The sequence below is a fragment of the Trachurus japonicus genome, chromosome 1 (genome assembly GCF_045865225.1).
Source record: "Trachurus japonicus isolate A0001 chromosome 1, Traja_1.0".
Classification (NCBI taxonomy): domain Eukaryota; kingdom Metazoa; phylum Chordata; class Actinopteri; order Carangiformes; family Carangidae; genus Trachurus; species Trachurus japonicus.
The window spans coordinates 37,005,978-37,032,964 of record NC_140907.1 but is presented as its reverse complement, the minus strand read 5'-3'; the positions used below and the strand labels follow the sequence as shown (position 1 = coordinate 37,032,964).

Genomic DNA, 26,987 nt, shown 5'->3' with positions numbered 1-26,987 from the left:
CCCTGGGGAGTGAGTGGTGGTCCTCCTGGGAAGTGAGTGGTGGTCCTCTGGTGGTCCTCCCTGGGGAGTGAGTGGTGGTCCTCCTCGGGAGTGAGTGGTGGTCCTCCTGGGGAGTGAGTGGTGGTCCTCCTGGGGAGTGAGTAGTGGTCCTCCTGGGGAGTGAGTAGTGGTCCTCCTGGGGAGGGAGTGGTAGTCCTCCCTGGGGAGTGAGTGGTGGTCCTCCTGGGGAGTGAGTAGTGGTCCTCCTGGGGAGTGAGTAGTGGTCCTCCTGGGGAGGGAGTGGTAGTCCTCCCTGGGGAGTGAGTGGTAGTCCTCCCTGGAGAGTGAGTGGTGGTCGTCCTGGGGAGTGAGTAGTGGTCCTCCTGGGGAGTGAGTGGTGGTCCTCCTGGGGAGTGAGCGGTAGTCCTCCCTGGGGAGTGAGTAGTGGTCCTCCTGGGGAGTGAGTGGTAGTCCTCCCTGGGGAGTGAGTAGTGGTCCTCCTGGGGAGTGAGTGGTGGTCCTCCTGGGGAGTGAGTGGTGGTCCTCCCTGGGGAGTGAGTAGTGGTCCTCCTGGGGAGTGAGTGGTGGTCCTCCTGGGGAGTGAGTGGTGGTCCTCCTGGGGAGTGAGTGGTGGTCCTCCTGGGGAGTGAGTGGTGGTCCTCCTGAGGAGTGAGTGGTGGTCCTCCTGGGGAGTGAGTGGTGGTCCTCCTGAGGAGTGAGTGGTGGTCCTCCCTGGAGAGTGAGTGGTGGTCGTCCTGGGGAGTGAGTAGTGGTCCTCCTGGGGAGTGAGTGGTGGTCCTCCTGAGGAGTGAGTGGTGGTCCTCCTGGGGAGTGAGTGGTGGTCCTCCTGGGGAGTGAGTGGTAGTCCTCCCTGGGGAGTGAGTAGTGGTCCTCCTGGGGAGTGAGTGGTGGTCCTCCTGGGGAGTGAGTGGTGGTCCTCCTGAGGAGTGAGTGGTGGTCCTCCTGGGGAGTGAGTGGTGGTCCTCCTGGGGAGTGAGTGGTGGTCCTCCTGGGGAGGGAGTGGTAGTCCTCCCTGGGGAGTGAGTGGTAGTCCTCCCTGGAGAGTGAGTGGTGGTCGTCCTGGGGAGTGAGTAGTGGTCCTCCTGGGGAGTGAGTGGTGGTCCTCCTGGGGAGTGAGCGGTAGTCCTCCCTGGGGAGTGAGTAGTGGTCCTCCTGGGGAGTGAGTGGTGGTCCTCCTGAGGAGTGAGTGGTGTTCCTCCTGGGGAGTGAGTGGTGGTCCTCCTGAGGAGTGGGTGGTGGTCCTCCTGGGGAGTGAGTGGTGGTCCTCCTGAGGAGTGAGTGGTGTTCCTCCTGGGGAGTGAGTGGTGGTCCTCCTGAGGAGTGAGTGGTGGTCCACCTGGGGAGTGAGTGGTAGTCCTCCTGAGGAGTGAGTGGTGGTCCTCCTGAGGAGTGAGTGGTAGTCCTCCTGAGGAGTGAGTGGTGGTCCTCCTGGGGAGTGAGTGGTGGTCCTCCTGAGGAGTGAGTAGTGGTCCTCCTGAGGAGTGGGTGAGTAGTGGTCCTCCTGAGGAGTGAGTGGTAGTCCTCCTGAGGAGTGAGTGGTGGTCCTCCCTGGGGAGTGAGTGGTGGTCCTCCTGAGGAGTGAGTGAGTAGTGGTCCTCCTGAGGAGTGAGTGAGTAGTGGTCCTCCTGAGGAGTGAGTGGTAGTCCTCCTGAGGAGTGAGTGGTGGTCCTCCCTGGGGAGTGAGTAGTGTAGTGGTCCTCCTGGGGAGTGAGTGGTAGTCCCCCTGGGGAGTGAGTGGTGGTCCTCCTGAGGAGTGAGTGGTGGTCCTCCTGGGGAGTGAGTGGTGGTCCTCCTGAGGAGTGAGTAGTGGTCCTCCTGGGGAGTGAGTGGTGGTCCTCCTGAGGAGTGAGTGGTGGTCCTCCTGGGGAGTGAGTGGTGGTCCTCCTGAGGAGTGAGTGGTGGTCCTCCTGGGGAGTGAGTGGTGGTCCTCCTGAGGAGTGAGTAGTGGTCCTCCTGGGGAGTGAGTGGTGGTCCTCCTGGGGAGTGAGTGGTGGTCCTCCTGAGGAGTGAGTGGTGGTCCTCCTGGGGAGTGAGTGGTGGTCCTCCTGGGGAGTGAGTGGTGGTCCTCCTGAGGAGTGAGTGGTGGTACTCCTGGGGAGTGAGTGGTGGTCCTCCTGGGGAGTGAGTAGTAGTCCTCCCTGGGGAGTGAGTAGTGGTCCTCCTGAGGAGTGAGTGGTGGTCCTCCTGGGGAGTGAGTGGTGGTCCTCCTGAGGAGTGAGTAGTGGTCCTCCTGGGGAGTGAGTGGTGGTCCTCTTGAGGAGTGAGTAGTGTAGTGGTCCTCCTGGGGAGTGAGTGGTGGTCCTCCTGAGGAGTGAGTAGTGGTCCTCCTGGGGAGTGAGTGGTGGTCCTCCCTGGGGAGTGAGTGGTGTTCCTCCTGGGGAGTGAGTGGTAGTCCTCCCTGGGGAGTGAGTGGTGGTCCTCCTGGGGAGTGAGTGGTGGTCCTCCTGGGGAGTGAGTGGTGGTCCTCCTGAGGAGTGAGTAGTGGTCCTCCTGGGGAGTGAGTGGTGGTCCTCTTGAGGAGTGAGTAGTGTAGTGGTCCTCCTGGGGAGTGAGTGGTGGTCCTCCTGAGGAGTGAGTAGTGGTCCTCCTGGGGAGTGAGTGGTGGTCCTCCTGAGGAGTGAGTGGTGGTCCTCCTGGGGAGTGAGTGGTGGTCCTCCTGAGGAGTGAGTGGTGGTCCACCTGGGGAGTGAATGGTAGTCCTCCTGGGGAGTGAGTGGTGGTCCTCCTGGGGAGTGAGTGGTGGTCCTCCTGGGGAGTGAGTGGTGGTCCTCCTGGGGAGTGAGTGGTGGTCCTCCTGAGGAGTGAGTGGTGGTCCTCCTGGGGAGTGAGTGGTGGTCCTCCTGGGGAGTGAGTGGTGGTCCTCCTGAGGAGTGAGTGGTGGTCCTCCTGGGGAGTGAGTGGTGGTCCTCCCTGGGGAGTGAGTAGTGTAGTGGTCCTCCTGGGGAGTGAGTGGTAGTCCTCCTGGGGAGTGAGTGGTAGTCCTCCTGGGGAGTGAGTGGTGGTCCTCCTGAGGAGTGAGTGGTGGTCCTCCTGGGGAGTGAGTGGTGGTCCTCCTGAGGAGTGAGTAGTGGTCCTCTTGGGGAGTGAGTGGTGGTCCTCCTGGGGAGTGAGTGGTGGTCCTCCTGAGGAGTGAGTGGTGGTCCTCCTGGGGAGTGAGTGGTGGTCCTCCTGAGGAGTGAGTGGTGGTCCTCCTGAGGAGTGAGTGGTGGTCCTCCTGAGGAGTGAGTGGTAGTCCTCCTGAGGAGTGAGTGGTGGTCCTCCTGGGGAGTGAGTGGTAGTCCTCCTGGGGAGTGAGTGGTGGTCCTCCTGAGGAGTGAGTGGTGGTCCTCCTGGGGAGTGAGTGGTGGTCCTCCTGAGGAGTGAGTAGTGGTCCTCCTGAGGAGTGAGTGAGTAGTTGTCCTCCTGGGGTAGTGGTCCTCCTGGGGAGTGAGTGGTGGTCCTCCTGGGGAGTGAGTGGTGGTCCTCCTGAGGAGTGAGTAGTGGTCCTCCTGGGGAGTGAGTGGTGGTCCACCTGGGGAGTGAGTGGTGGTCCTCCTGGGGAGTGAGTGGTGGTCCTCCTGAGGAGTGAGTGGTGGTCCTCCTGGGGAGTGAGTGGTGGTCCTCCTGGGGAGTGAGTGGTGGTCCTCCTGGGGAGTGAGTGGTGGTCCTCCTGAGGAGTGAGTGGTGGTCCTCCTGGGGAGTGAGTGGTGGTCCTCCTGGGGAGTGAGTGGTGGTCCTCCTGGGGAGTGAGTGGTGGTCCTCCTGGGGAGTGAGTGGTGGTCCTCCTGAGGAGTGAGTGGTGGTCCTCCTGGGGAGTGAGTGGTGGTCCTCCTGGGGAGTGAGTGGTGGTCCTCCTGAGGAGTGAGTGAGTAGTGGTCCTCCTGAGGAGTGAGTGGTGGTCCTCCTGGGGAGTGAGTGGTGGTCCTCCTGGGGAGTGAGTGGTGGTCCTCCTGGGGAGTGAGTGGTGGTCCTCCTGAGGAGTGAGTAGTGTAGTGGTCCTCCTGAGGAGTGAGTGGTGGTCCTCCTGGGGAGTGAGTGGTAGTCCTCCTGGGGAGTGAGTGGTGGTCCTCCTGGGGAGTGAGTGGTGGTCCTCCTGAGGAGTGAGTCGTGGTCCTCCTGGGGAGTGAGTGGTGGTCCTCCTGGGGAGTGAGTGGTGGTCCTCCTGAGGAGTGAGTGGTCGTCCTCCTGGGGAGTGAGTGGTGGTCCTCCTGGGGAGTGAGTGGTGGTCCTCCTGAGGAGTGAGTGGTGGTCCTCCTGGGGAGTGAGTGGTGGTCCTCCTGGGGAGTGAGTGGTGGTCCTCCTGAGGAGTGAGTGGTGGTCCTCCTGGGGAGTGAGTGGTGGTCCTCCTGGGAGTGAGTGGTGGTCCTCCTGGGGAGTGAGTGGTGGTCCTCCTGGGGAGTGAGTGGTGGTCCTCCTGGGGAGTGAGTGGTGGTCCTCCTGAGGAGTGAGTGGTGGTCCTCCTGGGGAGTGAGTGGTGGTCCTCCTGGGGAGTGAGTGGTGGTCCTCCTGAGGAGTGAGTGGTGGTCCTCCTGGGGAGTGAGTGGTGGTCCTCCTGGGGAGTGAGTAGTGGTCCTCCTGAGGAGTGAGTGGTGGTCCTCCTGGGGAGTGAGTGGTGGTCCTCCTGAGGAGTGAGTGGTGGTCCTCCTGGGGAGGGAGTGGTAGTCCTGACTGGGGAGTGAGTGGTAGTCCTCCCTGGAGAGTGAGTGGTGGTCGTCCTGGGGAGTGAGTAGTGGTCCTCCTGGGGAGTGAGTGGTGGTCCTCCTGGGGAGTGAGCGGTAGTCCTCCCTGGGGAGTGAGTAGTGGTCCTCCTGGGGAGTGAGTGGTGGTCCTCCTGAGGAGTGAGTGGTGTTCCTCCTGGGGAGTGAGTGGTGGTCCTCCTGAGGAGTGGGTGGTGGTCCTCCTGGGGAGTGAGTGGTGGTCCTCCTGAGGAGTGAGTGGTGTTCCTCCTGGGGAGTGAGTGGTGGTCCTCCTGAGGAGTGAGTGGTGGTCCACCTGGGGAGTGAGTGGTAGTCCTCCTGAGGAGTGAGTGGTGGTCCTCCTGAGGAGTGAGTGGTAGTCCTCCTGAGGAGTGAGTGGTGGTCCTCCTGGGGAGTGAGTGGTGGTCCTCCTGAGGAGTGAGTAGTGGTCCTCCTGAGGAGTGGGTGAGTAGTGGTCCTCCTGAGGAGTGAGTGGTAGTCCTCCTGAGGAGTGAGTGGTGGTCCTCCCTGGGGAGTGAGTGGTGGTCCTCCTGAGGAGTGAGTGAGTAGTGGTCCTCCTGAGGAGTGAGTGAGTAGTGGTCCTCCTGAGGAGTGAGTGGTAGTCCTCCTGAGGAGTGAGTGGTGGTCCTCCCTGGGGAGTGAGTAGTGTAGTGGTCCTCCTGGGGAGTGAGTGGTAGTCCCCCTGGGGAGTGAGTGGTGGTCCTCCTGAGGAGTGAGTGGTGGTCCTCCTGGGGAGTGAGTGGTGGTCCTCCTGAGGAGTGAGTAGTGGTCCTCCTGGGGAGTGAGTGGTGGTCCTCCTGAGGAGTGAGTGGTGGTCCTCCTGGGGAGTGAGTGGTGGTCCTCCTGAGGAGTGAGTGGTGGTCCTCCTGGGGAGTGAGTGGTGGTCCTCCTGAGGAGTGAGTAGTGGTCCTCCTGGGGAGTGAGTGGTGGTCCTCCTGGGGAGTGAGTGGTGGTCCTCCTGGGGAGTGAGTGGTGGTCCTCCTGGGGAGTGAGTGGTGGTCCTCCTGAGGAGTGAGTGGTGGTACTCCTGGGGAGTGAGTGGTGGTCCTCCCTGGGGAGTGAGTAGTAGTCCTCCCTGGGGAGTGAGTAGTGGTCCTCCTGAGGAGTGAGTGGTGGTCCTCCTGGGGAGTGAGTGGTGGTCCTCCTGAGGAGTGAGTAGTGGTCCTCCTGGGGAGTGAGTGGTGGTCCTCTTGAGGAGTGAGTAGTGTAGTGGTCCTCCTGGGGAGTGAGTGGTGGTCTTCCTGAGGAGTGAGTAGTGGTCCTCCTGGGGAGTGAGTGGTGGTCCTCCTGGGGAGTGAGTGGTGGTCCTCCTGGGGAGTGAGTGGTGGTCCTCCTGAGGAGTGAGTGGTGGTACTCCTGGGGAGTGAGTGGTGGTCCTCCCTGGGGAGTGAGTAGTAGTCCTCCCTGGGGAGTGAGTAGTGGTCCTCCTGAGGAGTGAGTGGTGGTCCTCCTGGGGAGTGAGTGGTGGTCCTCCTGAGGAGTGAGTAGTGGTCCTCCTGGGGAGTGAGTGGTGGTCCTCTTGAGGAGTGAGTAGTGTAGTGGTCCTCCTGGGGAGTGAGTGGTGGTCCTCCTGAGGAGTGAGTAGTGGTCCTCCTGGGGAGTGAGTGGTGGTCCTCCTGAGGAGTGAGTGGTGGTCCTCCTGGGGAGTGAGTGGTGGTCCTCCTGAGGAGTGAGTGGTGGTCCACCTGGGGAGTGAATGGTAGTCCTCCTGGGGAGTGAGTGGTGGTCCTCCTGGGGAGTGAGTGGTGGTCCTCCTGGGGAGTGAGTGGTGGTCCTCCTGGGGAGTGAGTGGTGGTCCTCCTGAGGAGTGAGTGGTGGTCCTCCTGGGGAGTGAGTGGTGGTCCTCCTGGGGAGTGAGTGGTGGTCCTCCTGAGGAGTGAGTGGTGGTCCTCCTGGGGAGTGAGTGGTGGTCCTCCCTGGGGAGTGAGTAGTGTAGTGGTCCTCCTGGGGAGTGAGTGGTAGTCCTCCTGGGGAGTGAGTGGTAGTCCTCCTGGGGAGTGAGTGGTGGTCCTCCTGAGGAGTGAGTGGTGGTCCTCCTGGGGAGTGAGTGGTGGTCCTCCTGAGGAGTGAGTAGTGGTCCTCTTGGGGAGTGAGTGGTGGTCCTCCTGGGGAGTGAGTGGTGGTCCTCCTGAGGAGTGAGTGGTGGTCCTCCTGGGGAGTGAGTGGTGTCCTCCTGAGGAGTGAGTGGTGGTCCTCCTGAGGAGTGAGTGGTGGTCCTCCTGAGGAGTGAGTGGTAGTCCTCCTGAGGAGTGAGTGGTGGTCCTCCTGGGGAGTGAGTGGTAGTCCTCCTGGGGAGTGAGTGGTGGTCCTCCTGAGGAGTGAGTGGTGGTCCTCCTGGGGAGTGAGTGGTGGTCCTCCTGAGGAGTGAGTAGTGGTCCTCCTGAGGAGTGAGTGAGTAGTTGTCCTCCTGGGGTAGTGGTCCTCCTGGGGAGTGAGTGGTGGTCCTCCTGGGGAGTGAGTGGTGGTCCTCCTGAGGAGTGAGTAGTGGTCCTCCTGGGGAGTGAGTGGTGGTCCACCTGGGGAGTGAGTGGTGGTCCTCCTGGGGAGTGAGTGGTGGTCCTCCTGAGGAGTGAGTGGTGGTCCTCCTGGGGAGTGAGTGGTGGTCCTCCTGGGGAGTGAGTGGTGGTCCTCCTGGGGAGTGAGTGGTGGTCCTCCTGGGGAGTGAGTGGTGGTCCTCCTGGGGAGTGAGTGGTGGTCCTCCTGAGGAGTGAGTGGTGGTCCTCCTGGGGAGTGAGTGGTGGTCCTCCTGGGGAGTGAGTGGTGGTCCTCCTGAGGAGTGAGTGGTGGTCCTCCTGGGGAGTGAGTGGTGGTCCTCCTGAGGAGTGAGTGGTGGTCCTCCTGGGGAGTGAGTGGTGGTCCTCCTGGGGAGTGAGTGGTGGTCCTCCTGAGGAGTGAGTGAGTAGTGGTCCTCCTGAGGAGTGAGTGGTGGTCCTCCCTGGGGAGTGAGTAGTGTAGTGGTCCTCCTGGGGAGTGAGTGGTAGTCCTCCTGGGGAGCGAGTGGTGGTCCTCCTGAGGAGTGAGTAGTGTAGTGGTCCTCCTGAGGAGTGAGTGGTGGTCCTCCTGGGGAGTGAGTGGTAGTCCTCCTGGGGAGTGAGTGGTGGTCCTCCTGAGGAGTGAGTGGTAGTCCTCCTGGGGAGTGAGTGGTGGTCCTCCTGAGGAGTGAGTAGTGTAGTGGTCCTCCTGAGGAGTGAGTGGTGGTCCTCCTGGGGAGTGAGTGGTAGTCCTCCTGAGGAGTGAGTGGTAGTCCTCCTGGGGAGTGAGTGGTGGTCCTCCTGAGGAGTGAGTAGTGTAGTGGTCCTCCTGAGGAGTGAGTGGTGGTCCTCCTGGGGAGTGAGTGGTAGTCCTCCTGGGGAGTGAGTGGTGGTCCTCCTGGGGAGTGAGTGGTGGTCCTCCTGAGGAGTGAGTCGTGGTCCTCCTGGGGAGTGAGTGGTGGTCCTCCTGGGGAGTGAGTGGTGGTCCTCCTGAGGAGTGAGTGGTCGTCCTCCTGGGGAGTGAGTGGTGGTCCTCCTGGGGAGTGAGTGGTGGTCCTCCTGAGGAGTGAGTGGTGGTCCTCCTGGGGAGTGAGTGGTGGTCCTCCTGGGGAGTGAGTGGTGGTCCTCCTGAGGAGTGAGTGGTGGTCCTCCTGGGGAGTGAGTGGTGGTCCTCCTGGGGAGTGAGTGGTGGTCCTCCTGGGGAGTGAGTGGTGGTCCTCCTGGGGAGTGAGTGGTGGTCCTCCTGGGGAGTGAGTGGTGGTCCTCCTGAGGAGTGAGTGGTGGTCCTCCTGGGGAGTGAGTGGTGGTCCTCCTGGGGAGTGAGTGGTGGTCCTCCTGAGGAGTGAGTGGTGGTCCTCCTGGGGAGTGAGTGGTGGTCCTCCTGAGGAGTGAGTGGTGGTCCTCCTGGGGAGTGAGTGGTGGTCCTCCTGAGGAGTGAGTGGTGGTCCTCCTGGGGAGTGAGTAGTGGTCCTCCTGGGGAGTGAGTAGTGGTCCTCCTGGGGAGTGAGTGGTGGTCCTCCTGGGGAGTGAGTAGTGGTCCTCCTGAGGAGTGAGTGGTGGTCCTCCTGGGGAGTGAGTGGTGGTCCTCCTGGGGAGTGAGTGGTGGTCCTCCTGGGGAGTGAGTAGTGGTCCTCCTGGGGTAGTGGTTAGTAGAGCCAGATGTATCAGTAGTATCAGTAGCTATTAGCAGTATTAGTAGTATTAGTACTAGTATCAGTAGTGTTAGTATGCTAGTATTGGTAGTATCTTTATTAGTAGCCCATCAGTACTAGTATTAGTATTATTAGCAGTAGTTAGTTTCCTCCTGATGAGCCTGTATTAGTAATAGTATTAGTAGTATCAGTACTAGTATTAGCAGCATCTGTACTAATACTTGTATCAGTGGTGTATCAGTACTAGTTCCTTCCTCCCCCTCCCTTACTCCATCCCTTCCTTAATTTCTCCTTTCCTTCCTCCCTCGCTTCCTTCCCTCCTTTCCTTTCTTTCTTCCTTACTCCCTACCTTCCTCCTTTCCCTCTTTCCTCTCTCACTTCCTCCCTCCCTTCCTTACTCCATCCCTTCCTTCATTTCTCCTTTCCTTCCTCCCTCGCTTCCTTCCCTCCTTTTCTTTCTTCCTTCCTTACTCCCTACCTTCCTCCTTTGCCTCCTTTCTTCTTTCCTCTCTCACTTCTTCCCTTCCTTCCTTCCTTCCTTCCTTCCTTCCTTCCTTCCTTCCTTCCTTCCGTCGGTGTGTTGGTTGTTGCCTGGAGACCGGGAGCTGGACAGTGTCTTGACCAGGCTGGTGCCACTGTAGGCGGACTGAGCCATGGTCGGTGCCCGGCTATCTGACTTTAATGTTATAATAATAATAAGGTGATGATGATGATGATGATGCAGAAGTTTGATCTTTTTCCATATTTAATATAAAATGTAAACGGCTCGACACCGTTCTACTCGGTTTTTATTTATTTATTCTTTTTTCCTTTTACACACAAGAGTGTGACGTCCGTTTCATTCAGATTTTGGAGTTATAGCCTATTTCAATGCAAGATGATTTTCTGACTGATATTACAGAGTATCTCGCTTTCAGAGAAATTCCGCTTCTTTCCCCGCTCTCCGTCTGTTGTCTTCACCGTCTTCCACTGACGTCACTCCACAGATTTCCAGAGCGCACATGGCTAGGCTACTTAATATGCACGTGCTGATTTGCATTGACCATATATGGTTGTGTTCGGCCGTTTAGAGGGCGAAATGTGAGGCGTGTTCACATTCACATTTTTCTTGGGTCCAGTGTGATTTATCAATGGAAATTGCGGAGAGTTGTGTGTACGCACAGTTTGATAGATCTGAAAAGGGTGTAAATATTTTGGGTGTACGCCATTTTTGGCTTTTCGCCGTACATCAAAATTTAGTAGTAGGCCTACTTTTACACCCTTTTTGATAAATGAGGCCCTTGGTCGTTGAGAACCACTGAAGACCAGCAGCACATAGGGTGTTGTGTCGTTTTCTGTGTCGATTGTAATCTCACTGCAAACAAACCGCTCCCGGGCTCTATTGGAAACGAGCCAAGACCACCTCTCCCAAGCGATCTTGGCCCGCTTGTTTTGTTCTGCATCCCAGCTCAATTGCTGTGTTTACATATCAAATGAACGGATCTCTGTTGACGTAAATCGTTCCCTGTTCCGGAACAACTGGTGCAATCGATCCCGGTGCGAAAGCACCCTTAAATGATCCCACAAGTCTGGAACCTTTGACTCCCAACCACATTCTCATGATGAAGTCCAGCATAATAAACTCACTTTTCTTCGTCCAAAAAGACACACCAAAAAACATCCAAATACCTCCATGCTGCTCGTCTGTAATGTCCCTCTTGTATTGAAGCCCCAACATGAGAAATTGTTCAGAAAAAAATTTAATAAGTCTATATTTTAAGCTTGTTTGTAGTGGAAGCTCCCAGTGTCTCAGTTCACTGCTTTGCCTGTGTCTGTGATTTGCACAGTTTATTTTGTTTCTGGCTTCTGTAGCACTTTGAGATTACTTTATGAAAAGTGCTTTACAAATAAAATGTATTATTATTATTACACCCGGTTCACGGCTCCGCAAATCGCGCGAGATTCCGGCAGAGCAACACGGGGAGCTTCCTCTACAAACAAGCTTAAAATATAGACTTATTTAATTTTTTTCGGAACAATTTCTCATGTTGGGGCTTTTAAAAGGTACAATTACAAGATAAAACAGAAGTTACTGCCTTTTGCTTTGGTTTGACCCAGTATATTTTGGTAAGCTATACAAAGGAAGTCTACAGTAACTGCCAAATAAGGGTCAAAGGTCAAATCAGAGACCAGGATTAATATGTAACAAGAATAACCTAATAAAAAGCTAAAAAAGAAGAAAAAAAAGGCTACAAACCCAATGGTCTGCTCGCAACTCTGTTGGCTGGACAACAAGAAAACTTTACAGTCATTTTTCTCAGTTCTCCACTTTTGGAAGTTACTGCCTTTTTCCTTTGTAGGGCAGAATTAATAGATCCATGGCTGGATGTTGCTACACTACTTCACGTACACTTTTTCTTTTAAACAATTATATACATAACAAAACTGTTGAGCCAGGGGAATAAAAAAATATAAAAGAGTATACAGGAGAAGCATCATGTATAAAAAATGCATCGATGTAAAGGAAAGCATATTATTTAAATAAATATTTTTTTCAAAAATAAAGTTTGTTTTTAAAGCCTTTGGCATTTCTAGTTCATTGACGTCAGTGCTGTATTGATAAAATTCCTTCATGAAATTTACCTAAAAATAAGACAAGATAAGTTGTACAAAATTTTTTTAATAATTTTCCATTTGGTTGTTTTCAAAGTAAAGAAAATGTCCTTTTAATGCAGATGTGCTGACTGTCCAGTTTTCTTTTCAATAAAATGTTGTACATTCAACCAAAAACACTTGACAATATAAACAGTGAAAAAATAAATGTGCAATAGATTAATCACACAAGCCACAGACAGTTCTAACAAGAGTATTCAATACCAAGTTTAAATCTTTCTCATTTGAATTCTAATTTTTGCTGGATATATTTTATGTATAATTTTAAAAAATACCTGATCTTAAAAAATAATTTAAAAAAGTATTATCAACCACATTTTTTTTCCATTCCACATCCCTATAAAGAGTTTTCCAAAAAAAAAATTAGCATAAGGAATAGTTACATTTACCAAAAGATTTCTAATGTATTTATTTGTACATTTGTTAGTTGTGACATCGACATTTCCCAGAAAAATATTGTTTATAGGAGCTGTTACATAAAGATCAGTTATAGAGCCAAAAAGTTTACACAGTGAGTTTGCTCGGCTGCGTTTTAGTAAATCTGTTTTTATTTTTTGCAAAATTTCATTCATAAAAGTAAATTTTCTAAGAAAACCCCTTGCTTTTATGTTTTTGTTTTTTTTAATTGAACTTTATTTTAAGCTAATCACCAAAACAGCAAATGAAAAGGCAAAACCATAGACCTTTGTAAATTATGTATAACCTTGTTGTATAATGAACATCACCCCTGGCACATGTTCTTTGTATTTTCATTGTATACTGTTCCCTGTATACTATTTGTACTTGTCAACTTCTTTTAAATAAAGCTGTTGATTTAAAAAAAAAAAAAAAAAAAAAAAAAGTTTGCTCGGCTGCGTCCTCTCTGCGCAGCGCTGTTGCTCCTGAACCACAGTCTGTCTATGCCTAATACATCCATGGTCTATGCTCCTGAACGCACCACCGAAAGGGATTCTGGGAAGGAGAAAAACATGGCGGGACTTTCGAAGTTCTCCGCTGCTCGGGCGAAGAAACGACAATAATAATAGTAACAACGAGTAAATCTAGTAAAGTCAGCGGTGTCTGGTCTCCACCGACCGCGGGGACCATGAGCCGAGGCCGCGGGGAGCAGCTGGAGCCTCTAGCCGCTCTCAGCGCCTCTTCCCCGGCGGCCAGAGCGAAACACAACCGGCTGAGCAGGAGGAGCCAGACGCCGCGGAGCCCCAGGCCCGGTGAGTCGGTGGTTCTCCTCCCGGGGATGGTAGCGGTTCCCCGGGGAGAGAGTGGTGGTTCTCCCCGGGGAGTGACGGTCCTTCTCCCGGGGAGAGAGAGGGAGTCTGTTCGGTTTACAGAGAACACACGGCTAAATAAAAGTAAATTAAACTGATTAAAGGCTGTTTTGAGACAAGTTTAGGTAATCCTGAGCAACATCAGCTGTCATGGCAGATTTTAAAAAGCTGTCAAAATGTCAAAAATTCAGTTGTCAAGACAAAAATCTGATAATTACGGTGGCTCTGAGGTGCAAATCAGATAACACAACGGCAAAGTACTAAACTTTTTTTCTTTTTTGTTGTTGTGTTTAGTAATTTGTCGTTGTATTTTCTCTTTTTGTGTTGTATTTTCTCTTTTGGTGTTGTGATTTGCACCTCAGGGCCACCATAGATAATATTATATTTATATAAAATGCACATTGACTGCATGGGGGAGATGTTGGGGATTTGTTTATCTCCAGACTTTTGCCCTTAAAATTTGAGACAGTGCAAGTAAATCTTTACTGTCACCACCAGTAAATTTGCCCTTTTTGAGTTGTTCCATGTTTCACCAGTGTTGAAAAGAGTCTGGACTCTGATTAAAGACATTTTTAGACAAATATAAGGTTATGTAACGTTAATCCTGAGCAACAAGAGACAGAACATAACCACATCAGCTGTCAAGGCAGATTTTAAAAAGCTGTCAAACTGTAAACAACAACAAGAAAAACTCTGTTATCAAGACAAAAATCTCACTGTGCTCCTCCTAGTAAAAGATGTTAGTCTGGAGACCTGGTGGTGATAAGGGTTTTTGCTTCATAAGTTAAAATCTAATGTTTAAAATGTCGCTCTTACATTGACTGCAGTTGTTCACATGAGAGTAGAATTCAAAGTGTTTACAGTCAAACATTTTCATGCACTGTAGGCTCAATTTGTGAATGAATGAATTTATTTCAAACAAACGTGTCTTAAATGAATATATACAGTATATATACTACATAATAAAAATAAATAACAATATAAGCTTCATCAAGTCATAACGTTCACAAGTTCGAAAAGGAGTGGGAAGAAGTTGGCTATTTTTCAGATATAAAAAAGCCAAGTGATATTTTTGCAGTCGCAGCAAATTTGGTGTCAATTGAGCAAAAAAATAAATGTTTAATATTTATTAATATACATATTATGTATAGAGTTTTAAAAAAAAACAAAAAACAAAAAAAACAGAGTGATGGATTCATAATTTGCACTGAGTTTAATCGTTTGAAAGTTTCTAAAGTATCGGGGCGACATTTTGGTAAAAGCTGCAAAACCGTAGCATGTACGGTTGGTTTGTTGGGAATTTTTAAAGAGGAATATGAGGAAAAAAGAGGAATATTGAGGAATATTGAGGAATATTGACCCTCTGACCGAGTCGTTGTGTTTCCTCCTCAGACCTGATGAGTCCGACTCCGACCAGGACCAGGACCCGGGTCGGAGGTTTCAGTGGAGAGTCTCCACACAACGACTCGGACTGTCAGCAGGACATCGTGTGGGACGCCACGTCGCCCTCGCCCTGCAGACTGGGTACTGATCAATCACTACTACACACACTGTATCGATCATTGATTATTGATTAGTTTCATTCATCTACGTGGTAATAAACCGTTAGAGTGCAGCTACAGTTTAGGAGAATAAAACACTGACTGTGTACCTTCAGAATAAAAGACTCTCTGTACCAGTTTCAGTTCAGTTCAGTTGAGTTTTACTTTATTAGTACCCGTAGGTAGATTTGTTGTGCAGTAGGAGAGAGGGCATCTCACAGACATTCATGACCAGGGTATCCGCGGGGTCTTAAAAAGTATTAAAAGGTGATAAATCAATTTGGGGAAAATTAAGACCCTTAAAAAGTATTAAAAAGTCTTTTCACGACTTTATAAAGTCTTAAATTTTGAAGGTTTTTTTTCAGAATTAGCTGTCCAAGAGTTTGAGTCCTAAAAAACATTGTGAAAGTGTGTGAATTTATTCATTTAAAAAACAAACAAAGATGAACTGGTACATAAAAAAGAAAAGAAGATTGTTGTTTTTGTTTTTTGAGAGTGGAGGCAATGTTTTTTTTTTTTTTTTTGGATAAACTTTGCCTTTTATTTATTATCCTAGCCTATTTTGAATTCTGTAGCATCATAGTGGTCTATAGTCTTTATCACAAACTAAAACTGTTACGTTAAAAGTGTCACTGATGTAAATGGTTACAGCTTGAAGTGGCAGTGAGGTGTTGAAAAATGTTGAGAAGGTCTTGAAAAAGTCTTAAAAAGGTATTAGAATTAACTTCAAGATTCCTGTATAAACCCTGATGACAGGACAACGCAGAAGAAACACATCACGAAACAGACATGAGTAGGCTACAAGATTAAAAGCAGATAGGATAAGATATGACAGAGTGGTGGTACAAGGGACCATAAAGAGGTTTAACAACCATTTTCAATAAAATAGAAATAAATAGATAAATAACAAACAAGTCACAGAATATGCCTCAAAGTGCATTAGGACTTATTTAAAAGGGAAAGTGTGGTCCTAGATCTCGGGACTGTAACTGGATGGAACTAGTTCACTACAGAGCAGGTTGTTGGTTCCTGGTCCAGAACCAGAACCAGAACCAGAACCAGGACGTCTCAGTTCTCTGCTGTGTTGCTCTCCAGGTAAACGAGGCCGGAGGCAGCCGGCGCCGCCCAACATCTCTGAGATCGTGAGCAGGATCGCCCCCAAGGTGAGTCAGTCTCTGTGATGTCACTGATCTGACAGTAACGGGTCATTAACGAGCTTCTACATCTGTCTGTCTACGAATGAATGACTGAATCGAGGAGCTTTTTTAGAATTATTTTTATCCGACTTCTCTGCTTCACTTTGTGTCGTCTGTACTGTTGTGAAGCATCAACACACACATTGTCCAGTTTCAGTCAGATGAAGGTGAATGTACAGCTCTGGAAAAAAAATAAGAGACCACTTTCACAAATGTTTCTTAAAAGCATCTCTACATGTATGACAGTCATTCTTTTCTTTTCTTTTTTAAATACCAACACAAACACAACTCATTCTACTTAAAGCAGAAGTAAGCAGAATATTTGTGTTAATCTAAGTCTTAAATAGTTGTATCTTCCGACAGCAATCACTTCTATAGAGTGTTTGGTCTGAAACACGGGTCTGTCAGTCACTCTGCTCTGCTCTGAGCCCAGGAGAAAACTTTCCTTGTATCCTACAGCCTTTATCCAATGAGGAGAGAGAACGGCATAAAGGGGCAGTCCTCTCTGTGTGTGCAGCCAAGGGATGCCGTGAATGTGGTGACGTAGGGACGAGGGCGGGGACTGCTAACTCCATCTGCTGACAAGAAGTTAGACAAAACCACCGGATCGCTTACTTCTGCTTTAACAATAATCAAAAAACATGAAACTTTTACAATATCTATTAGGCTATTTTTTTTCATAATTAGGCCTATTCATGTGTTTCTCACACTGAATCTTTGCGTCTGCCAGCGCTGCCTGCTTCTTCAGATGTCTGACGGTTTGTAAAATACATATAGCACTGAATTGTGGACACTGTGGATGTTCTTCAGACACTACTCACTATTTTTGCTATCTGTGTCCATCTATGATATTTTTTATGACTACTAGTAAAATTACTGCTTCTCATAAAAAGCAATGGAGAATTTTTTTTAAAATATATTGACCTAAATATTGGTTGAGGTAAGAAAACAAGAATGAAATTGAGTGAGTGTGAGCAGGCACCTTCCAAATAATTTATACACCTCAGATGGACTTATGTGTTTACATGAACTTAGTTTGTACAGTTAAAGGATTAAAGCCGCAATTTGCTTTTTTTTTCGACTGTCATGTAAACATACTGACGGATCATGATCCTATCCTCTACTTCCTGTCTTCTATTTCTTGTCCTCTACTTTCTGTCCTCTACTTCCTGTCCCCGTGCAGCATGGCCGACCTCACGTCCCTGAGCCGACCTTACTGCAGTGGATCGGGGACAGCGCCACCATCCCCTGCACCCCGGACCTGCAGAACCAGAGGCCCAGGAGGAAGTCGCCCAGGTGGGTTCACAGAGCTCCGATTCATCGACGTGAACCTGAATGCAACCTGGACCCGGGTCATACAGCAGCTACACTAAACTCCACCCACTTCTGGTTTAAAGGGGGTTTAACTGGAGCCGCCCTTCAAAGTAAAAGCAGCTTCTCTGTTAGATGCTGTATGTCATGTGATAAGAATCGACCAATCAGCTCCAACGACCTGCAGCGTCGTGCTCCCTGGCTCAGTGTTCATCGGTTCCTCTCCGACTGTTTCCCACGGAGCTCCACTGACTTCATCGTCAGGACGAGTGTTGTTGTTGGCGTCCTGTTTTAGTTTCAGTTTTAGTCTTTGTGTCAAACTGTCATTTTTATTAGTTTCAGTCACGTTCATTCTCTTTTTTGTCTCATCAAGTTTCAGTCGACTGAGAATTTCAGTTTAGTCAGAATAACCCACGACTATTATAATAGTCAATGATTTTAATCTTTCGTCGGGCCGAACAACACCCCTTAGCCGTTTTTATAATGAGCATATAATGAGCATATACCATGGCCGTTTTTTAACATCGTAAAAACATCAACTGTCTTTTGCAACGGACTGCAACAGTCCGTTGTCATGGATACATGACAACAACTTCCATTCATACCAGTCATACGTGCCTGACGCGGAGATGCTGCTCAACATGTTTATTTTCAGTTCCCTCACACCAGATTCAACAGATATTTTGGAGAAACCCACTTTACACTCTCTCTCTCACAAATAAACAAACACACACACTAGTCACACACGTTTGACGAACCCGGCCATCGGTCTCTTTCTTTGTGTCAGACTTAAAGGGATAGTTCAACATAGCAGTAGGTTTGTTACCTTTAATTGTCTGTGCAAGCTATTTTTAGAACAGCGGAGCAGAGCCGCGAGCTGCTCAGAGCTACGCTACAGAGGCTCATTATGGGATTTCTTGGTTTCCCTCATCAAACTCATCAAATACACAATCCAACAACTCCACAACGCTCTGGTGGACAAGTTGTGACCTGCACATTCACCACGCTATGAGATAATAACACAACGTTACCACACAGAGTTGTTTTAGAGGGAAATTCATGCAAAACCGCTGATGCACGTTGCCTTCAGGGACAGTTTTTCATCAAGCAGTCTCTGTATTTCCCTCTAAACCAAGAAATCCCATGAGCCTCCGTAGCATAGCTCTGAGCAGCTCACGGCTCTGCTCCGCCGTTCTAAAAATAGCTTGCACCGACAATTAAAGGTAACAAACCTACTGCTATGACTGTAGGGATTATGGCAATGGGCCAATGTGACAAAATGTTGCACTATCCCTTTAACTTTGTTTCTTAAAGCAGAAGTAAGTGGAATATTTGTATTAATCTAAGTCTTAAATAGTTGTATCTTCCGACAGCAATCACTTCTATAGAGTGTTTGGTCTGAAACACGGGTCTGTCAGTCACTCTGCTCTGAGCCCAGGAGAAAACTTTCCTTGTATCCTACAACCTTTATCCAATGAGGAGAGAGAACGGCATAAAGGGGCGGTCCTCTCTGTGTGTGCAGCCAAGGGATGCGCCTGAATGTGGTGACGTAGGGACGAGGACGGGGACTGCTAACTCCATCGGCTGACAGGAAGTTAGACAAAACCACCGGATCGCTTACTTCTGCTTTAAAGCAGAACTATGCAGCTCGGCCGGAAATAGCTCGCTCCTTCGTTGGTTTCTCTTTTTTTCCCTCTCCGGAGCTCCCCCACAGTTCTGGTAGGCACATGTCACTGTCGTAAAAAAAAAAAAAAAAAACTCGCCGCCGCCACCTCCTCCACCCCCCCTACACGTGCTTGTGTTTACTGCTGTTTGCTAAGCCCTGCTAACACCGAGCTAACGCTAACACGGCGCTAATGCTAACACGGAGCTAATGCTAACACCGAGCTAACGCTATGCTAACACGGAGCTAATGCTAACACGGCGCTAACGCTAATACAGCCACACACAGGCACAAAGACACAGACATACACACACAGGAATAAAGGTTCCAAAACGCGAAGGTGTGTGTGTGTGTGTGTCATGATGTATTACATTATCTTATAAAAGACCCATGGTGTGTGTATCTGTGTTAGCATTAGCTCCCTGTTAGCCACAAGCTGAACTTCATCAGTAAACATTTCATGTTTCCATGGTTTCCTCCGACTTTCCGAACTCAAACCAATCACGATTCGTGACATGCATGACGTCATATGCGTTCTTATCTCGTACTGCCGTAAAGCAGTTTCTCGCGATACTTCTATCCATTGACGAGATTTGTAACACCGAGACGGACGACTGATCTTGCAAGTGCGGTTTTCAGCCAGTGGGGGGGGTGAGCGCATTGGCCTAGACCCCATTCACTTCATAACAGGTCACTCAACCATCACAGTGACTCTGAGCCACAATAATTACAGCCCAAATCCTGCATAGTTCTGCTTTAAGTCCTGTGGTTGTTGTGTACCTTTGTTTTCGTTCCGTGCGCGTTGTGCTAATCTACCAACATCATTTGTGGCGGTTTTTAGGAACGTTTACGATTGAATAATTGTGGCGTTTATTTAAACCGCGATTAATTGTGAAAACTGATCCACGTCTTGTTTTTGTCCGTCCACAGAGCGAGCGCAGTGGACGACCTGCTGAGACTGGCCAAACAGTTTGACCTCAACATGTTTCACCAGGAGGAGGAGGAGCAGGAGGAACAGCAGCAGGAGGAGCAGCAGGAGCAGCAGCAGGAGCAGCAGGAGCAGCAGCACCTCCTCCTGCTGCAGCATCGGAGCGCTGAGTTCCAGACTAACGTGGTGTCAGTGAACGCAGCAGCAGCAGCAGCAACCGACCTGGACCAGGACATGATGGACGACGACCTGGACTTCCTGTTCGACGGACCGACGCAACGCATCAGCGGCGCCCTGAGCCAGGTGTCACAGCCCAGACCTGCCGCCGCCGCTAAGCATGCTGGGAAAACTCCCACAACAACCATGACAACCACAACAACCACCAAGAACAAAAACAACAACGATGAGTTCGAGGACGACTGGGAAAACGACGACTTGTTGTTGAACGACTCTCTGGTTCTGGAGATGACCCAGAACCCTCTGAAGTTCCTGGCCCCGCCCCTTTGTTCCACTCAGGCCCCGCCCCTTTGCTCCACTCTGGCCCCGCCCCTTCGTTCCAGTCTGGCCCCGCCCCTTTGTTCCACTCTGGCCCCGCCCCTTTGTTCCACTCAGGCCCCGCCCCTTTGTTCCACTCTGGCCCCGCCCCTTCGTTCCACTCTGGCCCCGCCCCTTCGTTCCAGTCTGGCCCCGCCCCTTCGTTCCACTCTGGCCCCGCCCCTTTGTTCCACTCAGGCCCCGCCCCTTCGTTCCACTCAGGCCCCGCCCACCTGGGCCGGCGGCGGCCAATCGGCTGCTGGGAAAGTGGAGCGAGCGAGAGCGACGTTCAGACTGGACTCGAACCTGACAGGTAGACCGGGTCAGAACCAACAACCAGGTCCGAGACTACAACCGGGTAAAAACCAACAACAACCGGGTCAGAACCAACAACCGGGTAAAAACCAACAACAACCGGGTCAGAACCAACAACCGGGTAAAAACCAACAACAACCGGGTCAGAACCAACAACCGGGTCAAAGACTACAACCGGGTCAGAACTCACAACCGGGTCCGAGACTACAACCGGGTCAGAACCAACAACCGGGTCAGAACCAACAACCGGGTCAGAACCAACAACTGGGTAAAAACCAACAACCGGGTCCGAGACTACAACCGGGTCAGAACCAACAACCGGGTCAGAGACTACAACCGGGTCAGAACCAACAATCGGGTCAGAACCAACAACCGGGTCAGAGACTACAACCGGGTCAGAACCAACAACCGGGTCAGAACTCACAACCAGGTAAAAACCAACAACCGGGTCAAAACTCACAACCGGGTCCGAGACTACAACCGGGTCAGAACCAACATTTGTTGGGTCAGAACCAACAACCGGGTCCAAGACTACAACCAGGTCCGAGACTACAACCGGGTAAAAACCAACAACAACCGGGTCAGAACCAACAACCTTGTCCGAGACTACAACTGGTTCAGAACCACCAACCGGGTCAGAACCAACAACCGGGTAAAAACCAACAACAACCGGGTCAAAGACTACAACCGGGTCAGAACCACCAACAACCGGGTCAGAACCACCAACAACCGGGTCAGAACCACCAACAACCGGGTAAAAACCAACAACAACCGGGTCAGAACTCACAACCGGGTCCGAGACTACAACCAGGTAAAAACCAACAACAACCGGGTCAGAGACTACAACCGGTTCAGAACCAACAATTGGACCCAAGGACACGCGTTTCTGGACCAACTCCCATGGACTTTCTGGACGAGGACTTGGACGCCTTCTTCTGCGACCCGGGTCAGAACCAACATTTTCCGGGTCAGAACCAACAACTGGGTAAAAACCAACAACCGGGTCAGAACTCACAACCGGGTCAAAGACTAAAACCGGGTCAGAACTCACAACCGGGTCAAAGACTAAAACCGGGTCAGAATCCCCAGTCGGGTCAGAACCCCCAGTCGGGTCTGCGGACGGGCGGTTCTGGACCGGCCCAGCTGGACGTCCTGGACGAGGACTTGGACGCGTTCTTCTGCGACCCGGTCTGGGACGACCCGGCTGACGACGCGCTGCTGTGTGGGATGTGTGACGACCTGGAGAACCAGAACCAGAACCAGAACCAGGACCAGAACCAGAACCAGGACCAGAACCAGAAGCTGGACCAGGTGTCAGTCAAACAGGCTCCGCCCACCGGCCAGAGAGCCGCCCTGCAGCCGACCAATCAGAACCAGCCAGCCCCTCTCCTCATTGGCTCAGGGGGAGCTGCCGGCTGCTCATTGGTCGATCCTAGTGCAGATGGCCAACAGGTGACAGGAAGTAGCTGCTCCTCTCGGGGCGTGGCGGCGGCGGCGGCGGCCAGAGACCGGTTCACCTTCAAGAGGCCGGGCAACGCCGTCTCCACGGCAACCGGCAACAAAGACCAGTTCACTTTCAAAAAGCCGGAAATCCCGGTTTCCACGGCGACCAACAAAGGTAAGAAGACGAGTGGGAGGAGTTTCAGTCACATGACTCAAGACACCTGTCTGTCTCTGTCTCACCTGTCTGTCTCTAATACCCAATTCCAATTCTATTTTTCATCCCTACCCCTAGCCCTTAACCCTTGCCCCTTGAAACGGAGCTACAAGGGGTAGGGGGGTTGAAAGTCATCCCCTACGAATTGGGACACTAATGCGACTCCCACAATTGTTACATTTCATCAATGAGACCAGCATTTATCTCCTAAAAAGAATGTAACTACCCGGCGGTAAACCTTTAAAAACCTGCGGGTAAGTTAATTAGCGATCGTCTTTTCTCCCCCCGGGATGACGACGGAGGTTGGCCGGCTGACGAGCTCTCTGGACGGGGTGGTGTCTCTGTGACGAGCCGTTGATCTGCTCCACGGGTGGAGCTTCACTTCTCCGAAAAACATCGGAGCAAACGTCTAAACAGCCGTCATTTGGATAAACCGACCGCTAGGGATGGGTATTGATAAGAATTTAGCGATTCCGATTCCATTATCGATATTGCTTATCGATTCGATTCCTTATCAATTCTCTTATCGATTCTCATTGGGTGAGGGAATAAAAGAGAAATGGGTTTGTTTGCATTAATGCAGTGGTTCCCAACCTTTTTTGGCTCATGACCCCTTTTGACATCACAAATTTCTGGTGACCCTCATTCAAGATGAGCAAGCTCAGATATTTGTATATGCTGCATTTTATTTTATCTTGATTTATTCAAGAAAGTGAATATATCAAGAATATAGTTGTTTAAGATTGTGAAAAATAATTAGTTTATTTATTTATTTATTTATTTATTTTTAATCAATTACTAGACATTTAAGGCGATCCCATTTGAATTCCAGGCGACCCCACATGGGGTCCCAACCCCAAGGTTGAAAACACTGCATAAATGGCTCTGACATTAAAAAAGTTGACAGGACCGACCTGCCTGGACAGGTTAACACTATAGACCACTGTGGCTGTGGGCCAGCTGTGCTCACAGGAGGAATTTAACAATGTTTCCATGGTTTTTATGCATCTGTAGGTTATTGTTTTCATAACGTTCGTTTTTATGCGGAGTGAGCGAGTGAGCGAGCGAAAGAGAGAGAGCGCGCCAAAGAAAAGACACAGGGCGCACCGTTTCACGTGGCTACGAGCAAAACCTGAAAGGAAGTGGTTAGAATAAAGAGAGAAAAACAGAAAGAATATGTAGCCTGTTCAGGAGACGTTGACCTGTCCTCACGACGTGAGGGAGGGAGGACCGGAGGGTGGCTCTGGCTCACAGGTTAGTGATGAAGAAACGTCACTGTCAGCTGCATCTGTCAGCAGCTCCGCTCCACACAGACACGCCACTAACTTTATTTTGTGAGAACAAACGGTGACATGTGGATATAAACACTAAGCATCCTCATTTATAATGAAGATTGATTTTAACGGAACGTTACGTAACGTCATTAATCAATTAATGCGCGAGTTTCTGAACCAAACGGAATCGATAAGGGAATCGTTAAAGCAGACACGCACACGATTCCAAGAATTGATCCAAGTTGGAACCGGTTCCGAAGAGGAACCGGTTTTCGATTCCCATCCCTACCGACCGCACATTGGGGATCTAAACAGCTACTTTCTAGCATGAAAAAATATTAAAACTTAAAGGTACATTGTGTAAGTTATACTGTTATCTATTCACGAAAATCGATTATTTGGTTCTTCAGTCTGTTTTTCATTAATCAGTAATCCCCGCATCAACAAAGTGAAGTGTTCCTTTCAGCTCTGAATTAGCCGTTCATATCATTCATATCTCCATGGAGCGGGTAAGCTCGGTGCTGCTGCCATGTGGTGTCGCCATGTTTTTACGTTCAGTGGCAGCGTGACGGTAGGAAACCACGGAAACTCAGCGGAGACACCGGAGCTGTCGGCTCAGGTCGAGGTGGCGTCTGTGAAAAGTCACCGCGGTAACGCAGTGAGGAGGAACGGAGCGTTACACTGATGCTGCATTCACCTGCAGTCGGGCAGACGGCCGTCGCTAACAAACCAGATGTCATTTTAGTCACAGAAGTCCAGAGAAAGACGGTAAAACAATACCACATCGCCATGACAACATATTGTCACGTGTATTGTTTTGCCTCGTGCTGACGGACCACTTGTTTACATAGAGGCTGGTTTATGCCGTTACCTGCAGCGGCTGTCGTCCGTCTGCCGTCTGCCCAATTTCAGGTGAATGCAGCATGAAAAATACGATTGAGTTGCTTGCGATATACAACCGCAACGCTAGATGAGAGTAATTCCTACACAATGTACCTTTAACAAAATGACGTAATAACAGCGCTACAGTGAGAAATAAAACAGCTGCCAGTTGCCGCAAGATGCATTCTGGGAAACTTGTCATAGCCCTCGGTTTGTAGTGTGCCCCTGAAAAATCTCAGTTTCAAGGGCGAGATAGCCCGACCACTTCACGTGAACACGCAAAACGAAGGGCTAGGGCCAAGGACTCACCTGTCTGTCTCACCTGTCTGTCTCTATCTCACCTGTCTGTCTCTATCTCACCTGTCTGTCTCTATCTCACCTGTCTGTCTCTATCTCACCTGTCTGTCTCTATCTCACCTGTCTGTCTCTATCTCACCTGTCTCTAACTCACCTGTCTGTCTCTATCTCACCTGTCTCTAACTCACCTGTCTGTCTCTGTCTCACCTGTCTGTCTCTAACTCACCTGTCTGTCTCTGTCTCACCTGTCTGTCTCTCTCACCTGTCTCTGTCTCACCTGTCTGTCCCTATCTCACCTGTCTCTAACTCACCTGTCTTTATCTCACCTGTCTGTCTCTATCTCACCTGTCTCTAACTCACCTGTCTCTATCTCACCTGTCTGTCTCTATCTCACCTGTCTCTAACTCACCTGTCTGTCTCTATCTCACCTGTCTCTAACTCACCTGTCTGTCTCTGTCTCACCTGTCTGTCTCTAACTCACCTGTCTGTCTCTGTCTCACCTGTCTGTCTCTATCTCACCTGTCTCTGTCTCACCTGTCTGTCCCTATCTCACCTGTCTCTAACTCACCTGTCTGTCTCTATCTCACCTGTCTCTAACTCACCTGTCTCTGTCTCACCTGTCTGTCCCTATCTCACCTGTCTCTAACTCACCTGTCTGTCTCTATCTCACCTGTCTCTAACTCACCTGTCTCTATCTCACCTGTCTGTCTCTATCTCACCTGTCTCTAACTCACCTGTCTGTCTCTATCTCACCTGTCTCTAACTCACCTGTCTGTCTCTGTCTCACCTGTCTGTCTCTAACTCACCTGTCTGTCTCTGTCTCACCTGTCTGTCTCTATCTCACCTGTCTGTCCCTATCTCACCTGTCTCTAACTCACCTGTCTTTATCTCACCTGTCTGTCTCTATCTCACCTGTCTCTAACTCACCTGTCTCTATCTCACCTGTCTGTCTCTAACTCACCTGTCTGTCTCTATCTCACCTGTCTCTAACTCACCTGTCTGTCTCTAACTCACCTGTCTGTCTCTGTCTCACCTGTCTGTCTCTAACTCACCTGTCTGTCTCTGTCTCTATCTCACCTGTCTCTAACTCACCTGTCTTTATCTCACCTGTCTCTATCTCACCTGTCTGTCTCTTCTGTCTCTATCTCACCTGTCTGTCTGTCTCACCTGTCTGTCTGTCTCACCTGTCTCACCTGTCTGTCTGCAGCTCAGGCTCGTTGCTCGGCAGCAGAGATCGAGCTGAAGAAGCAGCAGGCCGTCCAGAGGAGACAACAGCGTCTTCAGGCGCAGAACGTCCGAGCGCCGACGTGACGTAGACGCCGTTGCCGCGGTGACGGAGAGGCCGTCGCCCCCCCCCCCCCCCCCCCCTCACCTGCTTCACCTGTAGAGATTTAATTAAATGTCTGAATCGATTTGTACAAATGTTTTCTACCTAAATTAAAGTGATTGTTTCTTGTTTTTCTGTTTTTGTCAGATTGTTTTTTTTTTATTTTTAAACAAATTAAACTGAACCGGTCTCTTCTGGTTCTGACTGCAGCGAGGTGAAGGTTCGATTCCCACCTCAACACCTGTGTTACCATAGCAACAGATCTTACCTGTAGAGTTGATTATTGTCCAAGGTGCTGAGAGCTGTAACGGTTCCTCATAATGAAATAATTATAACATAAATATGTAATGTATATACGTATATATATATTAATATGATATAATATATAAGATAATACACGTCTTATTGCTGTAAAATATAAATGTTAATGTACGTTAAACTGTAAAATAAGAGCTGCAACAGGAAGAACAAGTTTGTTTTCAGCCTCGTGAAAATGTTTTAAATCTGGATCATGAAATGAAGACGTCGCCTCAGACTCAGAGGAACTTTGATTATTGATCATTTTTCACCATTTTCTAACTTTGATGTTGATTTAGAGCAAAGATTCATAAAACTGTGTTGGTGTGGCAGCGCTGTGGTGTTTTATTTTACTATTAAATAACTAATTATTACAAATGGGATTTAAAAAAACAAAAATAAAGAAAAGTATACCCAAAATGCAGCTGGTAAATAGACTATGCCTTTTTTAAAACCCTTTAACACCAAGTGTAGCAAGTTTAATACATACAGTTTTTGAGACCTCTATATCATCAGTGTCATACTTTTTCTTTTATAAAATCTAATGTATAAAACTAAAATTTTAACACATTGTGAGCAACACATTTAAGAAAAAATGCTGGATATATTAGGTATGATTTAAATGAAAATTAAAAATATACAAATAGCTTCTTTTTTTTTTTACATGATTGTCAGAAGGTCCTATAAAGATTCAGTTTCAAAGAATTGAAATGTTCTGTCAATGAGTTAAGAGATTTACAGGAAGGTTTTATTCATTCCCACCAAAAGTAAACAGTAGAAACAGTAGAAACCAATTAAACTCTGTTATTTACTAACGACACAGATTCAACAGAATCACTCTTTATTATTTGTTGATTGACAGTTGAAAACAGTTTATCAATACTATAAAAACCACTGCTGGGATTTAATATTAACATTGTCCCACCAAAACTTAATTATAAACTCTTCTTAAATTAAAATATTCCTGTTGTGTTGTTTAGGAATGAATATGAACATGTTTTCTTTGCATTATTATTATTCGTGGTCTGAAATTGCTTGATATTTTTTGT

General features: G+C 49.6%; 1 protein-coding gene across 1 annotated transcript; it reads left to right on the top strand.

The window, feature by feature from the left end:
• The first annotated feature begins 12,445 nt into the window (after nt 1–12,445).
• On the top strand, nt 12,446–25,864 carry etaa1a (ETAA1 activator of ATR kinase a). Its single transcript, XM_085790770.1, has 8 exons — nt 12,446–12,659; nt 14,109–14,240; nt 15,353–15,420; nt 16,637–16,749; nt 19,358–20,202; nt 20,237–21,015; nt 21,123–21,822; nt 25,522–25,864. Exons 1-8 carry the CDS (start codon nt 12,536–12,538, stop codon nt 25,623–25,625), a joined length of 2,865 nt encoding a protein of 954 aa, XP_085646896.1. The 5' UTR covers nt 12,446–12,535; the 3' UTR covers nt 25,626–25,864.
• The last annotated feature ends 1,123 nt before the right edge of the window (nt 25,865–26,987 follow it).

Coding starts and splice junctions, on each gene's coding strand:
- etaa1a (XM_085790770.1), top strand. CDS start 12,536: ATGAGCCGAGGCCGCGGGGAGCAGCTGGAGCCTCTAGCCGCTCTCAGC. Junction 21,016..21,122: donor GGGTCCGAGACTACAACCAG/GTAAAAACCAAC, acceptor TTTCTGGACGAG/GACTTGGACGCCTTCTTCTG. Junction 21,823..25,521: donor TTCCACGGCGACCAACAAAG/GTAAGAAGACGA, acceptor GTCTGTCTGCAG/CTCAGGCTCGTTGCTCGGCA.